Here is an 18,951-nt window from a genome sequence, read left to right on the forward strand (position 1 = left end):
AATAATAATAGGTAAATTTAAAGGGACATAGTGCAAAAAGACCATGCTCAGAATGTAATTCCCCATAAAGGGCTAGATTTCGAGTGGTATTTGTGGTATTTCTTGGGTTTTAGCATGCCGGAAATAGCACACGCATTACGAGTTGAAAGTAAATGTGTTTGCTAGAGCGCAATAGAATTTTACACGCGTCGTTAGCAACGCTACAATACTTGTGTAAAGGATAGTGGAAGAAAAACAAGTTGTATAAAACAGAACATAAACATATGTAAAAGTACAATTACACTCATATAAACACTATCTGAAAAAAAATATTTAAACAATTATAAGGGCTCAAAGATAGATGGTGTAGGGTGAGTAAAAAATGGTTGCAAAGGGCTTTAACATATATGTGAATACATAGACGTCTAAATATGTGTATGTATGTATATATTTATGTGTATATGTGTTTATATCATTATATGTATATATTTATGTGTATATGTGTTTATATCATTATATGTATATATTTATGTGTGTATGTGTTTATATCATTATATGTATATATTTATGTGTATATGTGTTTATATCATTATATGTATATATTTATGTGTATATGTGTTTATATCATTATATGTATATATTTATGTGTATATGTGTTTATATCATAATATGTATATATTTATGTGTATATGTGTTTATATCATTATATGTATATATTTATGTGTATATGTGTTTATATCATAATATGTATATATTTATGTGTATATGTGTTTATATCATAATATGTATATATTTATGTGTATATGTATGTGAACTGATGTATTTATATCATTATATATATATTTACATACATATATACAAATATACATACACAGTACATATGTGCATATATATGTGCATTGGAGACCTTTGTTGTCAAATACTTGAAAACATGAAAAAGCATTTTTTTCAATATTAATATGTAATAATGGTTTTAACTATGTATTTACTGTAAATATTTCACATTCCAATGCTCTTCACATAGCAGAATATGTCTTAGTATTTTAAAATATATATTCCTATATATTGGTATAGATAATTAGATATATATTTGTGCAAAACACCATCAGATATATATATATATATATAGAAATATTTATTTAAGATTAAACATAACATATTATTCTATGTGAAGAACATTTGAATGTGAAACATTCATAATTGAATAAAGGCGGCCAGGATACTGTGCGTTAGTTATTACAGGATAGTAGGTGTTAGTTTTTTGTGTTGCAATTTTCGCGCTCCATTGAGGTCTATGGGAGAATACGTTAATTTGGTCGCGATATTCAAATTGCAAATTTTTGTGCGCATCTAGTTATCATTTGCATGTAAACTTTTTACTTTCAACTGGTAATACGAGCCCAACCTGATACACACAAAAAGTTTCCGTCTAGCGAAGTTAAGTGAGCCCACAATGTTCCATTATTTATTATGTTTTCCTGTAATTTAAATCTAATTGTAGTTTGTTTTTTTTCTACTCACACCTTGAGTGCTTTATATGGAGTCCAGAACCCTGTTGTTAAAGTCCATCTAAATATTCATTATATTATTATTACGTACATTTATAAAGGTACTAATTTGTTTGGTGTTTCTCAGTAAATACAATTACTAGATATGTGCATGGACAAAAAAAAAATTAATGTTAAATAGTTTGTCACAAAAAAGTATTTTCATTTTGTTCAATATTCTGTTATTGTTAACAATTTGTTAAAGGGACATGAAACCCAAAATATTTATTTCATGATTCAGATACAGAATACAAATTTAAAAACATTCAAATTTACTTCTGTTATCTAATTTGTCTCATTCTTCAGATATCCTTTTTTGAAGAAATAGCAATGTACATGGATGAGCCAATAACACAAGGCATCTATGTGCAGCCACCAATAAGCAGCTATGGAGCCTATTTAAATATGCTTTTAAACAGAGGATGTCAAAAGAAGGAAGTAAATTAGATCGTAGAAGTAAATTGAAAGTTGTTTAAAATTGCATGTTCTTTCTGAATCATGAAATAAATAATTTGGGTTTCATGTCCCTTTAAAAAAAATCTGCCTAAACCTATGGTCTTCAAACTGCTGTCAGATAGTTGCATTATATGACAGCAGAATTTGTAAATATGTATAAAATTGCTATAAACATTGTTGGAAACACTGCTGCCAGGTGGCTAAGGACACATGCATGATCCTGAGCCTACCTAGGATTACTCTTTAACAAAGGATAGCAAGGGAACTAAACAAAATGGATTATACAAGTAAATTGGAAAGTTGTTTTAAAATTGTATGCTCTATCAAATCGTTTAATTTTGACTTTACTGTCCCTTTAAACTTAAATACATTTAAAGGGCCACTGTAAGTAAATATTTTCTATGCCTGTTACTAACTAACTACCCCAAATACGCTTTTTATCAATAGCATTTCATTAACATATCTCTACCGTATATCAGAAATCTTGTCTGCAAATTTAGTTGTTTTCCAAACCCACTCTGCGGGTATCCTTTGCTCTGTACCAATCCGTTTACAATACCTAGGTTTCAAAATGGCGCTTTAAACACAAAGTTATTGGTTTAAGTATTTTGAACATGCAGTGCTGAAAATAGTGGGCAGGATAACGTGACATCATCGGCAAATAAAAGATATAACTTTTAGAACGTTATGAAACTTCGTTTTGGAGAAAATATAGGTCAGTAGGTTTTCATTAATGTTTATTAACTTTAATATGTTAGTTGTTTGGCTTAAAAATTATAACGGAAAGTAATCCTTTAAAGTAGTATCTAGGGCTACTTCTACAAGCCAGCAGCACACAAAAACAGATATTTTTCTTAAATATCTTTTTTAATGGGATCAGGATTGGCGAAGAGCAAAAGTGAAGCTAACATACTTATTGGCTGACACAGCAATCAATCAACTGACAGTGACATTGCTGGATCTTTATCAAATTGTATAAATATTCAGCCTTCCCTCCTTTAGAGTAATGATTTGCTATAACAACTCAACTATTTTGTCTTGTGCATTCATTTCTTTAAATATCGTATTTCTGATGAAAGCACAAGACAAAACAGCGGAAAACCATCATTTCCAGATAAAGACAATTTTTACCATACTTTTCTGAACTCTCGGATGTCACAGGAGGGGGTGGAGGCACTGGTGGTGGTGGAGGAGGTGGTGATGGTGAAACTACAGTTTTAGTTTGTTGGCAGAAAATAGCTTCTGTTTCTTTTAGCTTTTCTTCTAACTCATTAACTGTAAAATAAAAATATGACATCGGACACAATAAATCAGACAATATAATAATGTATAGACGTTCTTGTAAATATTAGCATAACTCCCAGTATTTCCCAGAGGCTTTCTTGGACAAAGAAGTTAGAGGGACTATGTGCTGTGGCCTTCCTGTGTTTTGTAGGTGGAGCTGTTGTAAGAAGGGTGAGTCGTCTGTGTTCTGTGGGCGGGACTAGATGTGACTTGGTTGGGTTCAGGTGGAGCTGTTGTAAGAAGGGTGAGTCGTCTGTGTTCTGTGGGCGGGACTAGATGTGACTTGGTTGGGTTCAGGTGGACTCAGGCAGCACATTGGGACATTTGCCTGATGAGGAAGCTGTGGGAGGGACAATGTGGGGATCTCCCAGCCCGTGACAATCATGCAAAATTCAATGATGGTTGGGGGTTTAGCTTGACCATACAGTGGTGATTGACACCAGTCTTTGAAGATCACCAGAATGTTAGTTTACACCTTTATTGCTCGGTATGGAGACAAAAACAGAATCCTGCTTTGTGCCTTTTACTACAAATTGGAAAAACTCCAATACAATAAAAAAATATGCTTCTAACTTGAAAAAGAAAATAGAAGAAACCTTATAACAGCACTCTTTGTCTAATAAACCTTTTGTACTTAATTAGTATAGTTACATACACTATAACAATAATACTGTGCAAAGCTTACATGAAACCTTAGTTTGCATCATAATAATATGAATGTATAATACACATCACACCAGTAATATACAAAGTACTATTAAAGGAGAAGGAGAATGAACACAACGGGAAGATAAGCAGCAATAAATGAGCCAGCTGGCAAGTATTCCTAGAAGTTGTAATACTTATCACGTAATGTCCACAGTGTTAGATAATCAGTTCAGTGAGCCGTGAGGTAAGAAGTATTAGCGTCTCACAATGTACTTCCACAATCTTGTGTAGCTCGCTGATGGTCTTGTATGACAAGAGATCCGTTATAGACACAATATTAATTATACACCTAGGCTACTTGTGCCAGTGTGTGTGATCCTGGAAGGAGTGCGCTTATCTCACACACAGTCAATAACCAGGTTTTCCCCAGTAAATGCAAACTTGAGTAGTCTACCAACACTCACTCAAGTTTGTTTGAGTTCAAGGAGAAATTTTTCACAGGGACAACGTTAAAATTTGCAGCAAAGAGTGAACGCTGAACTTATGATATAGTCCTTTGAGTGCCGGAACCGCCATAGACTTCAATAGGCAGGCAAATTTTAAAACCCACAGGGACTCTTTCTGGCCACAATAGTGATGGAAAAGTTGTTTCAAGGGGACTAGCACCTGGACTGTGGCATGCCGGAAGGAGATCCATGGCAAAACTCCCATGGAAAATTACATAGTTGATGCAGAGTCTGGTTTTGATCCATAAAGGGCATAAATCACCTAACATTCCTAAATTGTTTGGAATAACGTGCTTTAAAACATCAGGTATGATGTTGTATCGATCAGGTAGTGTAAGGGTTACGCCCGCTTCACAGTGCGCAGTTTAGGTGATATACCTGCCCTGTGACCATGCTTTGCAGACCAGGTATCAGTGGTCAAATGGAACCTTGCCCCAACACTGTGTGCCAGATATGCCATTATAGCAGACTTATATGGCTTTGGCGTTGCTTTTTAGTAATTAGAAGGCTGCTAAATGCCACTGCGCACCACACGTGTTTTATGCCCAGCAGTGAAGGGGTTAATTAGGGAGCATGTAGGCAGCTTGTAGAGTTAATTTTACCTTAAGTGTAGTAGACAACCCAAAGTATTGATCTAGGCCCACTTTTTCAAAAACTTTAGGTTTCTCACAGAAATTATTTACAAACAACTTATGCAATTATGGCATAAATGGTTGTAAATGCTTCTCTGGGATCCCCTTTGTTCAGAAACAGCAGACTTATATGGCTTTGGCGTTGCTTTTTGGTAATTAGAAGGCCGCTAAATGCTGCTGCGCATCACACGTGTTTTATGCCCAGCAGTGAAGGGGTTAATTAGGGAGCATGTAGGCAGCTTGTAGAGTTAATTTTAGCTTAAGTGTAGTGTAGTAGACAACCCAAAGTATTGATCTAGGCCCATTTTGGTATATTTCATGCCACCATTTCACCGCCAAATGCGATCAAATTTAAAAAACTTACTTCGCAATTTTAGGTTTCTTACTGAAATTATTTACAAACAGCTTGTGCAATTATGGCACAAATGGTTGTAAATGCTTCTCTGGGATCCCCTTTGTTCAGAAATAGCAGACATATATGACTTTGGCGTTGCTTTCTGGTAATTAGAAGGCCGCTAAATGCTGCTGCGCATCACACGTGTATTATGGCTAGCAGTGAAGGGGTTAATTAGGTAGTTTGTAGGGAGCTTGCAGGGTTAATTTTAGCTTTAGTGTAGAGATCAGCCTCCCACCTGACGCATCAGACCCCCTGATCCCTCCCAAACAGCTCGCTTCCCTCCCCCACCCCACAGTTGTCCCCGCCATCTTAAGTACTGGCAGAAAGTCTGCCAGTACTAAAATAAAAGGTTTTTACATTTTTTTTTTTTTTTTAGCATATTTACATATGCTGTGGTGTTATAAGGTTTGTTCTATTTTCTTTTTCAATTTAGATTTTTACTCTTAGACCTTAGCACTGATATTAGCATATAACTTAAGTCTTAACCTATTATTGTCCAGATCAGAGCTGCATTGTGATTTCATGAAAAAAATATATGCTGTTCATGAAATATCTCTCTACCTTTCTGTTCAAGCTGCTTGCATTTATCCCCAGCTTTATTTAGTTCATCTCCTAGTTGGCGTTTCTCTTCCTTTGTTGCTGTCAACTCTTTTTGGATAAGTTCAAAATCTTCTTCAGAGGGTCTTTTTGCCAGTAAGGATTCCAGGTTTGTGATCTTAGGTAATACAATAGCAATACTGTTAGATTAAAAGGGATATTCAAGCTATATGCATACATTACACATATAAACATATAAATACATATGTATACACAAATATACAAACACTCACTAACACACACACACGTATATCTATCTATCTAGCTATCTATCTATCTATATAGACACAGGTATATATATATACACACATTTCTGAGGCCTTCCCAGTCAAATACCTTGAAACATGCAATATCATTTTTATTTATTTTTAATGTGTTTTGAATAGAAATACTTTAAATTTATATGTTCTATATTTAAATATATAGTTCTCTACATATCTTTATATACAATATATATACCTATGTCTGTATATATTCATATACAGTAGATACATAGGTATAGATATATATTTTACAAAAAAATATGCATACATAAAAATATAGAAATATCTATTTTAAAATAAAAAGAACATTGAAGAGCAATAATTAGTGTTTTTTTTAGCGCACCCCATAGAAGTCTATGGGTAGAACGCGTAAGCACGGTTAGAATATCCGAAGTCCTGAAGTTAGCGTGCCTTGGTCTTTCACTCGTATGCTAACTTTTTAATAGCTGTTATAATTGTTTTAATTTGAACACAGCTCAACTTCTTTTCAAACCCAGTTCTGGCTTTTCAAATTTGACCTCACGGCACTGGAAGAGTCCTTGGAAGATGCATGTTTCACAGTTATTTCCAGTCATTTAGATTGCACCTATCTGAAACATTCTAGAGGTTTGTTAGCATACATGGTACTGATTCATTAAAGCTCCTATTGGAGAGGCTATATACAGTCACCAGGGTACACATTTACATATCTATAGGTGCAGGTGCATATGTATATGTGATGACTGTGAAATCATGTACAGCTATGGGCATCTCACTTCAGGACACCAACATGTACAATTGGCATGATTTGATATTTCAGTTTTCATGTTTGGTTGCATTTCTCACTCACACTGTTGTGATTGTCACAAACAGTACTGGTGTTATTTAAATCATGTTTTTACAGGAGATTGCTTAAAGGGATACTAAACCCAAATTTTCTTCTTTCATGATTCAGATAGAGCATGCCATTTTAAGCAACTTTTTAATTTACTCCTTTTAACAAATTTTCTTCGTTCTCTTGCTATCTTTATTTAAAAAGCAGGAATGTAAAGCTTAGGAGCCAGCCCATTTTTGGTTCAGAACCTGGCTTCTTTTTGCCTATTGGTGGCTAAATGAAGCCACCAATAATCAAGCACTATCCAAGGTGCTGAATCTAAAATGGGCCAGCTGCTAAGCTTTACATTTCTGCTTCTTAAATAAAAATAGCAAGAGAACGAAGAAAAATGTATAATAGGAGTAAATTCGAACGTTGCTTAAAATTGCTGCTCTATCTGAATCATGAAAGAAAAAAATTGTGTTTAATGTCCCTTTAATCATGACTTTCATAATTAACTTTAGCAACGGGTTTCCATCTGCACTGCTGCTAGCCTACCTATATGCACACTAAGTCCAAAGTTGTTCACGAGAGTGCATATAAAGGAGATGGATAACTGTTAGCTCAGGAAGGGTAAGAACAGTAGAACATACTTCTAATCCTCTGCCTCTGAAAAGTCCTCTACTGCTCTAACTGCTGGCCCCTGTGATGAAGAGAGCACAGCTGCTAATATTTCTTCTGACTGTAACAGGGAGGTCTGAGATTCTGGTGTCTGAATCTTCAAACAAGAAAACTAAACTGTAAATGTACATTTCGTAAGACATTGTTATTAGTGGCAATTTAAACTAGAGAAGGGGGGCAGTGTTAACAAATCCACCTGTCCCCGAGAGCATGACAAAACAGTTAACCAAAGTTTACATTCTAGTTCATTTAATGATAAAAACACTACGTTTAGGAGTAGGATTTTGAATAATGTAAGGGATGTATTGACCATGCAAAAGGATTTGAGAATTCTAGAAATGTTCTTTATGCAATGTGCACAAATGCTCGCAGTTTAGTAAATAAGCTACCTGAACTTACTGAAATAATGATTGCAGATAAGTTGGATTTGGTAGCTATAACAGAGACATGGTACAATGACTCTCACGACTGGGAAACAGTTATACCTGGTTACATTTTGTTTAAAAAAAATACAAAAAGAGGCCAGGGGAATTGTTCCATACGTGAAAGAAAATATTAAAGTAACTGAAATTGTAGAAACTAATGTCAATGTAAAAAAGTGTTTGGGTAACTATAGAACGTAAAGAGAAATAGGTGTTTAGTGGTAATATATAGGCCTCCAATTCAGGATGAAGCATCAGATCAACTATTAATTGATGAAAATAGCCTAAATTACAATGTAGGGCAAGGTTATAGTAGTGGGGGCTTTAGAATGCCTGATGTAGACTGGGAAGTACCCGTTGCTAAATTAACTAGAAGTAAGTATATTCTAGAATCTTTACAAGGGGAATCTCTTGAACAACTAGTAAAAGAACCAACACTTAAATCAACTATAATAGATTTAGTACTTAAAACAGTGATATAGTACCTGAAGTGTCTGTGAGTGAGAACTTAGGCTCTAGTGATCATCAGTCTGTATGGTTTAATATTTAGGCAAATGTATTGTACAAACATAGTAAAATAAAATTTTTAGATTGCATACATAAATGATTCTATAAATGGGATGGTACAAAATACAAGAGTACAATAAAATTGCTATTCTTGATGCAACTAAACAATGTATTAGGCTTGGTTGTAAAAGCAAAAGAAAACCAATATGGTTTTCAAGAAAAGTAGCACAGGCAGGTAAGGCAAAAAAGAAAGTCTATAACAAAATTCAAACTCACTGGCTCAGAAGAGGATAATGAAAAATTGAGAACTTAACAACAGATGATAAAGCAGTTAATCAGAAAGGCTAAAGCTGATGCAGAAGAGAAAATAGCAACAACAGAAAAACGTTGACAAAACCTTCTTTAGATATGGAGGAATAGTTAGATTCAAGACTGCTGATAGAGTAGTGGAAGGAGATAAACAAATAGCAAACTAATTGATTACTTTTGTTCAGTCTTTACCACATATGTTAAAATAGTGAGCTTCTATTAAGGGATGTTACTTTAAATGATAATGGGGCCGAATTATCATGCTCCGAATGGAGATTGATGCCCCTGTTTCCCTGTGAGCCTTCAGGCTCAGCGGAAACAGCAGTTATGAAAGCTCCATAACTTGTCTGTCTGCTCTGAGGCTGCTGACATCAATCCGTCCATTCCTATACGATCGGGCTGATTGACACCCCCTGCTAGCGACCGATTGACCACGAATCTACAGGGGGTGGCATTGCACAAGCAGTTCAAATAACTGCTTGTGCAATGATAAATGCTGACAGCGAATGCTGACGGCATTTATCTATGTGCGGCGGACATGATACGCTACATTGTATCATGTCCGCTCGCACTTTCATAAATCGGCCCCAATGTTACAAAAGTAAATAAGTCTATGGGGCCAGATAATATTTATCCAAGTGTTCTAAGAGAACTTGGATCTTTTATAGATACTCTATTAGCTGATTTATGGGAGTTATTAACGGGAGTTGTTCCAAAAGACTGGAAAATTGCCAATGTAGTCCCTCTTCATAAAAAGGGTAGTAGGTAAGATTCTGCTAACTATAGGCTAGAGTCAGTTTGTCCTCAATTGCAGGGAAATTAATGGAAATTCCTTTAAAGGAAAGACTTGTGTCTTACCTTCAGACAAACAACTTAGCAGACAAAAGACAGCATGGTTTCATTGCTGGAAGATCATGTAAGACTAATCTAATAGATTTCTTTGATCATGTAACTAAATTAATAGACCAGGCAGTAGCTGCAGATGTTATATATCTAAACTTTGGCAAAGCATTTGACACAGTCCCACACAACAAACTTATTCACAAAATGTATTGCCGTGGAGTAGATTCTAACGCCTAGATTTAGAGTTTTGCGGCCAAAGGGGTGCGTTAGCTACGCGTGCTTTTTTCCCCCCGCACCTTTTAAATACCGCTGGTATTTAGAGTTTACAGAATGGCTTGGTTTTCAGTGCGTTAGGCTCCAAAAAGGGAGCGTAGAGCATAATTTAACGCCACTGCAACTCTAGATACCAGCGGTGCTTACGGACGCGGCCAGCCTCAAAAACGTGCTCGTGCACGATTCCCCCATAGGAAACAATGGGGCTGTTTGAGCTGAAAAAAAAACTAACACCTGCAAAAAAGCAGCGTTCAGCTCCTAACGCAGCCCCATTGTTTCCTATGGGGAAACACTTCCTACGTCTGCACCTAACACCCTAACATGTACCCCGAGTCTAAACACCCCTAACCTTACACTTATTAACCCCTATTCTGCCGCCCCCGCTATCGCTGACCCCTGCATATTATTTTTAACCCCTAATCTGCCGCTCCGTAAACCGCCGCTACTTACATTATCCCTATGTACCCCTAATCTGCTGCCCATAACACCGCCGACCCCTATATTATATTAATTAACCCCTAATCTGCCCCCCACAACGTCGCCTCCACCTGCCTACACTTATTAACCCCTAATCTGCCGACCGGACCGTGTCGCTATTATAATAAAGTTATTAACCCCTAATCCGCCTCACTCCCGCCTCAATAACCCTATAAGAAATAGTATTAACCCCTAATCTGCCCTCCCTAACATCGCCGACACCTAACTTCAATTATTAACCCCTAATCTGCCGACCGAATCTCGCCGCTACTGTAATAAATGGATTAACCCCTAAAGCTAAGTCTAACCCTAACACTAACACCCCCCTAAGTTAAATATAATTTAAATCTAACTAAATAAATTAACTCTTATTAAATAAATTATTCCTATTTAAAGCTAAATACTTACCTGGAAAATAAACCCTAATATAGCTACAATATAAATAATAATTATATTGTAGCTATTTTAGGATTTATATTTATTTTACAGGCAACTTTGCATTTATTTTAACCAGGTACAATAGCTATTAAATAGTTAAGAACTATTTAATAGCTAAAATAGTTAAAATAATTACAAAATTACCTGTAAAATAAATCCTAACCTGTTACAATTAAACCTAACACTATACTATCATTAAATTAATTAAATAAAATACCTACAATTACCTACAATTAAACCTAACACTACACTATCAATAAATTAAACTACCTACAATTAACCTAACACTACACTATCAATAAATTAATTAAATACAATATCTACAAATAAATACATTGAAATAAACTAACTAAAGTACAAAAAATAAAAAAGAACTAAGTTACAAAAAATAAAAAAATATTTACAAACATTAGAAAAATATTACAACAATTTTAAACTAATTACACCTACTCTAAGCCCCCTAATAAAATAACAAAGCCCCCCAAAATAAAAAAAATGCCCTACTCTATTCTAAATTTAAAAAGTTCAAAGCTCTTTTACCTTACCAGCCCTGAAAAGGGCCATTTGCGGGGCATGCCCCAAAGAATTCAGCTCTTTTGCCTGTAAAAAAAAACATACAATACCCCCCCCAACATTTACAACCCACCACCCACATACCCCTAATCTAACCCAAACCCCCCTTATATAAACCTAACACTAAGCCCCTGAAGATCTTCCTACTTTATCTTCACCATGCCAGGTTCACCGATCCGTCCTCGGAAGTCTTGATCCAAGCCTCGGAAGTCTTGATCCAAGCCCAAGCGGGGGGCTGAAGAGTGACGTCCATCCTCGGGCTGAAGTCTGGATCCAAGCGGCGGCTGAAGAAATCCATCATCGGGCTGAAGTCGGAAGTCCATCATCGGGATGAAGTCTAATATCAAGCCGCATCTTCAATCTTCTTTCTTCTGGAGAATAGCGGTGAGCTCCGGTCGGCAGATTAGGGGTTAATGTTTGAAGTTAGGTGTCGGCGATGTTAGGGAGGGCAGATTAGGAGTTAATACTATTTCTTATAGGGTTATTGAGGCGGGAGTGAGGCGGATTAGGGGTTAATAACTTTATTATATTAGCAGTGCGGTCCACTCGGCAGATTAGGGGTTAATAAGTATAGGTAGGTGGCGGCGACGTTGTGGGGGGCAGATTAGGGGTTTATAAATATAATATAGGGGTCGGCGGTGTTAGGGGCAGCAGATTAGGGGTACATAAGGATAACGTAGGTGGTGGCGCTTTGCGGTCGGCAGATTAGGGGTTAATTATTGTAGGTAGCTGGCGGCGACGTTGTGGGGGGCAGATTAGAGGTTAATAAATATAATATAGGGGTCGGCGGTGTTAGGGGCAGCAGATTAGGGGTACATAAGGATAACGTAGGTGGCGGCTCTTTGTGGTCGGCAGATTACGGGTTAATTATTGTAGGTAGCTGGCGGCGACGTTGTGGGGGGCAGATTAGAGGTTAATAAATATAATATAGGGGTCGGCGGTGTTAGGGGCAGCAGATTAGGGGTACATAAGGATAACGTAGGTGGCGGTCGGCAGATTAGGGGTTAAAACATTTTAATAGAGTGGCGGCGATGTGGGGGGACCTCGGTTTAGGGGTACATAGGTAGTTTATGGGTGTTAGTGTACTGTAGAGCACAGTAGTTAGGAGCTTTATAAACCGGCATTAGCCCAGAAAGCTCTTAACTACTGACTTTTTTCTGCGGCTGGAGTTTGGTCGTTAGATTTCTAACGCTCACTGCAGCCACGACTCTAAATACCGGCGTTAGAAAGATCCCATTGAAAAGATAGGATACGCAATTGACGTAAGGGGATCTGCGGTATGGAAAAGTCGCGGCTGGAAAGTGAGCGTTAGACCCTTTCCTGACTGACTCCAAATACCAGAGGGCAGTAAAAACCAGCGTTAGGACCCTCTAACGCTGGTTTTCACGGCTACCACCCAACTCTAAATCTAGGCGTATGATTGTTAAAAGGACATAGTTTTTTCTTTCATGATTTAGAAAGAGCAAGCAATTTTAATCAACTTTTTGATTTATTTCTATTATCTAATTTGCTTCATTCTCTTGATATTCTTTGCTGAAAAGCATATCTAGATATGCTCAGTAGCTGCTGATTGGTAGATGCACATAGATGCCTTGTGTAATTGGCTCACCCATGTGCAGTGCTATTTCTTCAACAAAGGATATCTAAAGTATGAAGCAAATTAGATAATAGAAGTAATTTGGAAAGTTATTTAAAAGTGTATTCTCTACCTGAATCATGAAATAATTTTTCTTGGGTTTAGTTTCCCTTTAGGTAGAATGCTGGTTTAAGGACAGAAGGCAGAGGGTTTTAATTAATAAAGTGGATTCAAATGAGGGTGAGTTACTAGTGGTGTTCTCCAAGGGTCATTTCTTGGGCCTGTTTTGTTTAACATGTTTATCAGTGATATTGGAATTGGGCTTCAGGGAAGGGTTTGCTTGTTTGCTAATGATACAAAAATGTGTAACAGAGTTAATGTTCCAGGAGGGGTTGATAATATTTTAACAATATTAAAAAATGGAGGACTGGGCAAATAAATTGGATCTGAAATTTAATATTACCAAGAGCATAATTATGTATATAGGATCCAAAAACCCAAAGGCCAATTATAGTCTCAATGTTACATTACTGATTGTAACTAAAGAGAAACGGGATTTGGGAATTATTATTGCAGATGATTTAAATTTTTATACACAATGCAGCAGTGCAGCCAGTAAGGCCAGTCAAATACTTGGCTGCTTTTGGAAAGGTATTATTAGCAGAAATAGCAAGGTTCTTATGCCACATTACAGATCATTAGTTAGGCCTTATCTGGAATACTGTGTACAGTTCTGGAGACCATATCTTCAGAAAGATTTAAATAAACTAGAAAGTGTCCAAAGGAGGGCTATTTAATAGTGCACAGTCTAACATTTAAAATGTACGAAAAAAACTCAATGACCTAAATATGTATAGTTTAGAGGAGAAAAGAGAAAGAGGTGACATGATAAAAACCTTCAAATATATGAAGGGACTTAATAAAATAGAAGCTGAAAGCATTTTCCACAACAACAACAAAAATGCCAAAACAAGTGGCCATAATCTTAGAGGGCAGAAGATTTAGGAGAAACTATGAGGAAGCATTTTTCTACAGAAAGGGTGGTGGATTAATGGAATAAACTTCCGATTGAGGTGGTAAACACAAAGGGGCCGATTTATCAAGTTCCCTATGGAGCATGAAGGCTCGCCGGAAACAGAAGTTATGAGGCAGTGGTCTAAAGACCGTTTCCCCATAATTTGTCCACCTGCTCTGAGGCCACGGACAGAAATCAACCCGATCAAATACAATCAGGTTTATTAACACCGCAAATCTGCAGGGGGCGGCATTGCACAAGCAGTTGACAAGAACTGCTGGTGCAATGATAAATGGCGACAGAGTATGCTGTCGACATTTATCGATGTGCAGAGGACATGATACGCTACATTGCATCATGTCCGCTCACACTTTAATAAAGTTACCCCAAAGACTGTAAATTAATAAAAAAAATGCCTGGGACATGAATAAGGCTATTCTAAGAAAAAAGTAACGTAATATGGATAGACTTGATGGGCCTTTTTGTTTCTTATCTACCTTCAAATTCTATGTTTCTATGTATTATCAAACTTGTAATCTGTAACAAGCATTATTAACTGTGAGTTCAATAATATATGCACTCTTGAGAATGAGTTTGGGCTTAGCATGCATTGAGGTTTGCATAATTTTATTTAAGGGTCTCTTAGGAAGATACAAAGCAGCAAGGCAGCGGGTTGGGATTTACGGTTTTAAAGACCTTAAAATCCTGTAAAAATAAGTTATTAAAAGTTTTTTGCACAGAAACTCGTATCCGCCATCTTGTTTACAGTTCATGTCAAAATGTAACCGGACCTTTAGCAAACAAGAGAAATTAATTTAGTTTAATAGAATCCTTGTGAAAGTTTTCAAATGCCCATATAGAGATATAAAATCAGTGCACAGTCTGGCCTTCCTGATAAGCTAAAAGATGCATTTACTGTAGATAGGTTAGCAGTGGTGCGGATGGAAACGGATTGCAATGGTTAACGATGAAAGTCGTGATTAAGCTATCTCTTTTAAAACCATGATTTTCATGATGCCAGTACTGTTTGTGACAATAACACAAATGAGAGTAAGAAAAACAATCAAATATGAAAAATTAAACATGAAATCACACCATTTTTAGATGTTGGTGTCCTGAAGTGTCTATTGAAGTATGTCCATCCTGCCAAGATACGTATAACGTGTTGAGGATGTTTTATGATAACAATAGGTTAATGTCACACATGAAAATTTGTATTTCCCTTGCCTTGTGAACAAAAAAGTTACATGAATAGAGCTTTACCGCAACCTTAAAGTGATATTCCGGTCAAAATTTAAATGCACATAGATGAATTACATCTTTGAATAGAAACATATTTGCAATATACATGTATTGTCAAAAATGCTTCTTGTAACAGCTATCACTGTTTTAGTGTTAACATTTTTCTCTGCATGTGAATGTGTAGTATAGCTAGATATTGTCAGTGCACTAGTATCTTAAATACTGCAGCTGCTCTGAGTGCCAGTGGGGCGTGTATCATGTCAGCTATTAACAAATTGAGTCATTACCAGATGGTACAAGCACCTTATGTTCTCTGAACAAGTGCTGTGTTTAAAATGCTGGTTCACAGAGCATACTTAAATACACTTTTGAAACAGCTATAGCTTTTATTAGAAACATTTTTGCTAAGGCATGTATATTACAAAAATGCTTCTATTCAACATTGCAATGCATCCACAAAGATTCATTTTTTGACTGGAATGTCCCTTTAAGAGGTGTCCATTGGCTATTGGAGCTGTCAGTTTTGGGAGACCTTCCAGTCACTATTTTGAATATAGGCAGTTAATACTTGAAAACTTGTTTGTGGCAATGGGGTTTAACAAACAATACAATATAGCATTGTGACCACTCGAGAAAATCAACTCCCAATTTGACCGGTAAGCAAAAAGTATTTTCAGAGCCAATAGACGATAGTTTGTGATCGATCCCTTTATTAGTTATTGTTAAATCAATATTAAAGTGAAGGTCAATTTTGATGAATTTGTGCCCGCTTTTTAATAATCCTTTTAAAAACAAGGGCACTTTAATTCATCAAAATTGACATTTCACTTGTTTTCTTCAAAAACTTACCTTTTAATCCTGGCAGCCAATCCAGCACTTCCTCCACCCGTTGCAAGCCGTCTTCGCGGGTCCAAAATGATGAATCCGGCTTCCTCCAATCACAGCATTCCATCAGGCTAAGATTCCTCTGGGGGGGGGGAAGCTGTGATCGGAGGAAGCCGGATTCATCATTTCTGACGTCTGCAGAGGCTTTTGACGGCCAGGGGAATCACTGGAGCGGCTGCCAGGATTAAAAGGTACGTTTTTGAAGAAAATTAGTGAAATGTCAATTTTGATGAATTAATAATTGTTTTTAATAGGATCATTAAAAACCGGGCACTAATTCATCAAAATTGACCTTCACTTTAAATGTTCCACATTTGTTTTTGTAAAAAAAAAAACTATATTTTCCTTTAATAAAATATAACATTTGGTTACTTAAAGTGAAGGTCAATTTTCATCAATGAGTGCCCGGTTTTTAAAAATACTTATAAAATCAGGGGCACTTTCATTGATGAAAATTAACATTGCACTGGATTTTAAGAAATACTTACCTTTTACTTCTGCAAAGCCGGATCGACGATCTCCCTCCTTCTTCTTCCTGCTGTAGACAACAGCAATGACGAAACTGGCTTCCTCCAATCACAGCCAGGCATCACGAGCTGGACGCTCTGGGGTGCAATCCATGATTGGAGGAAGCCAGTTTTTGTCATTTCTGACGTCACTACAGAGGAACTGAGGCTGAGATCGGCGATCCGGTTTTGCAGGAGAAAAAGGTAAGTATTTCTTAAAATCCAGTGCAATGTTAATTTTCATCAATGAAAGTGCCCCTGTTTTAAAAAGTATTTTTAAAAACCGGGCACTCATTGATGAAAATTGACCTTCACTTTAATTATACAAATGTTGTTTCTCTTCGACTGACAAATGTAATATTTAATGTTACATGTGATTTTATAATTGTGACATTTGTTCTACAGAAATGTCAAGACAGAGGAACATTAGTTCTACAATTTTGATATCAGAATTATTGCATACAACAATCCCTTGTAACAATGCACTCTAAGCTATGGAAAATCTGGACTTCCTATAAACACAGCACATCAAAGTAAATCAGAGCCATTCCATTGTTTATTATTTAAAACTGCAATCTTAACTCTTTGGATTTCACTTATGTTCAGGATAACCATCTACAAACAACATATCTTCTTGTGCAAGGATCTCTGGCTGTTAACAGTACCTTTGCTTGCAACTCATCTTTGGTTTCCTCCAGACTTAAAGTGAGGACATTGACTTCGTCTAGGGCTTTCATAAGCATTGAATTAGGTTCCACACTCTGCATCAGTATCATGCTTTGCCTGTTTGCCACTTGATTATCTTTTAGCATCTGAAAGTAAACATTTAGAGAACATATAAGTATCACAATATATTATTATCACCATTTCAAATGGACAAAAGTAAAAAGTGCTAATATGTAAGTATTAGTATTTCATTATTGCATTGTTGCTTGCATATATATGTGCACTCTTTGGGAGCCACAAGCTGTGTACAGCCGGTCATTCATACTGCAGCTGATTGGCTTACTGGTTGTTTCCTGCTTGAGACCAGCAGTACTCTGAAGATTCAGAGCATTAACTGTATCTACAGTATGTGTTTAACCCCTTGGGAAAATATTTTAACTGGTTTGTTCCAATTAGAAATGATGCCTATTTTTTATAGACAGAAGCAAAGAAACATCTCTGGTTGAATACGGTGTTGGTAGACCGGAAGTCACTCTGCCAACAAGCCACCATACAGAAAAGGAAGTGTAGCCTTCTACAGATGTCTATGCAAACCAGTACTACAGAGTCTTGCAGCACTATACAAATAAATAATAATAATTGCGCTAAGGATATGTGCACACATCTGATCCTACCTCAGTATGTTCTTATGAAAATAGCTTAGTTTCAAGAAAGGCTAGCAAGGAAAGAGGAAAATGTGATAAGTAATTTGGAAAATGTATTAAAATGGTTCCCTTTATCTAAATCATGAAACAGGAATTTATATTGTGGAGATAGTGCAGGGTGTGCTATTGTACACTCAGACCCAAAGTATAAAGCACAATTTAGTATTACAAGTAGATGGAAATAATGATGATCAACCAGAGAATCTTAACAAGGCCTATACTTTTAATAGAGAGCACATGGTGCGTTATTATTACTCATAGTACAAACAGTGAGTTAAATACTGTGCTCAAGCGCAACACAAAATAGTGCTGAAAAATCTTGCTCCTTTGGAGACGTCAAGTGTTAATACTTGAAAATATGCATAACAAAACACAGGAGTATATATTAAAATAATTTATAATAAGGCCTAATACTTGGGGAAAAAAGTGGTTTAACAGTGATTTAAAGGGGTATGGTATCAAATGACAAAACTCTGGACTGGAACAGGCTCAAATGTGTTTCTATGTATGTGTATTTGTCTAGAATGCTTGTATGTATCTTTTCAGTTAACCATTGAAATCAGTTCTGTGCAAATGATTACAGATAATTTCTATTCTTTTTATAATTTAGAGGCGAGATTACATATGCGGCGTCACCCGCAAAAGCTGTCGACACCAGTCTTTAGACAACGGGAACCTGTGGATGGCAGATGGAAGAGGCGCCTCATGGGACAAGTATCGTTTTGGGCAACA

General features: G+C 36.4%; 1 protein-coding gene across 2 annotated transcripts in view; it reads right to left on the reverse strand.

The window, feature by feature from the left end:
* The window catches only part of LOC128650410 (shootin-1), a 138,303-nt gene that overhangs the window by 18,349 nt on the left and 101,003 nt on the right, over positions 1–18,951 (reverse strand). For both annotated transcript variants that reach the window (XM_053704331.1, XM_053704333.1), the window contains 3 exons: positions 17,515–17,661; positions 6,011–6,164; positions 3,119–3,257 (listed from right to left, as the gene is read on the reverse strand). In XM_053704331.1, the coding sequence (XP_053560306.1) occupies positions 3,119–3,257; positions 6,011–6,164; positions 17,515–17,661 (440 nt within the window). The remainder of the gene's footprint in view (positions 1–3,118; positions 3,258–6,010; positions 6,165–17,514; positions 17,662–18,951) is intronic.

Source organism: Bombina bombina, chromosome 2 (genome assembly GCF_027579735.1).
Source record: "Bombina bombina isolate aBomBom1 chromosome 2, aBomBom1.pri, whole genome shotgun sequence".
Classification (NCBI taxonomy): domain Eukaryota; kingdom Metazoa; phylum Chordata; class Amphibia; order Anura; family Bombinatoridae; genus Bombina; species Bombina bombina.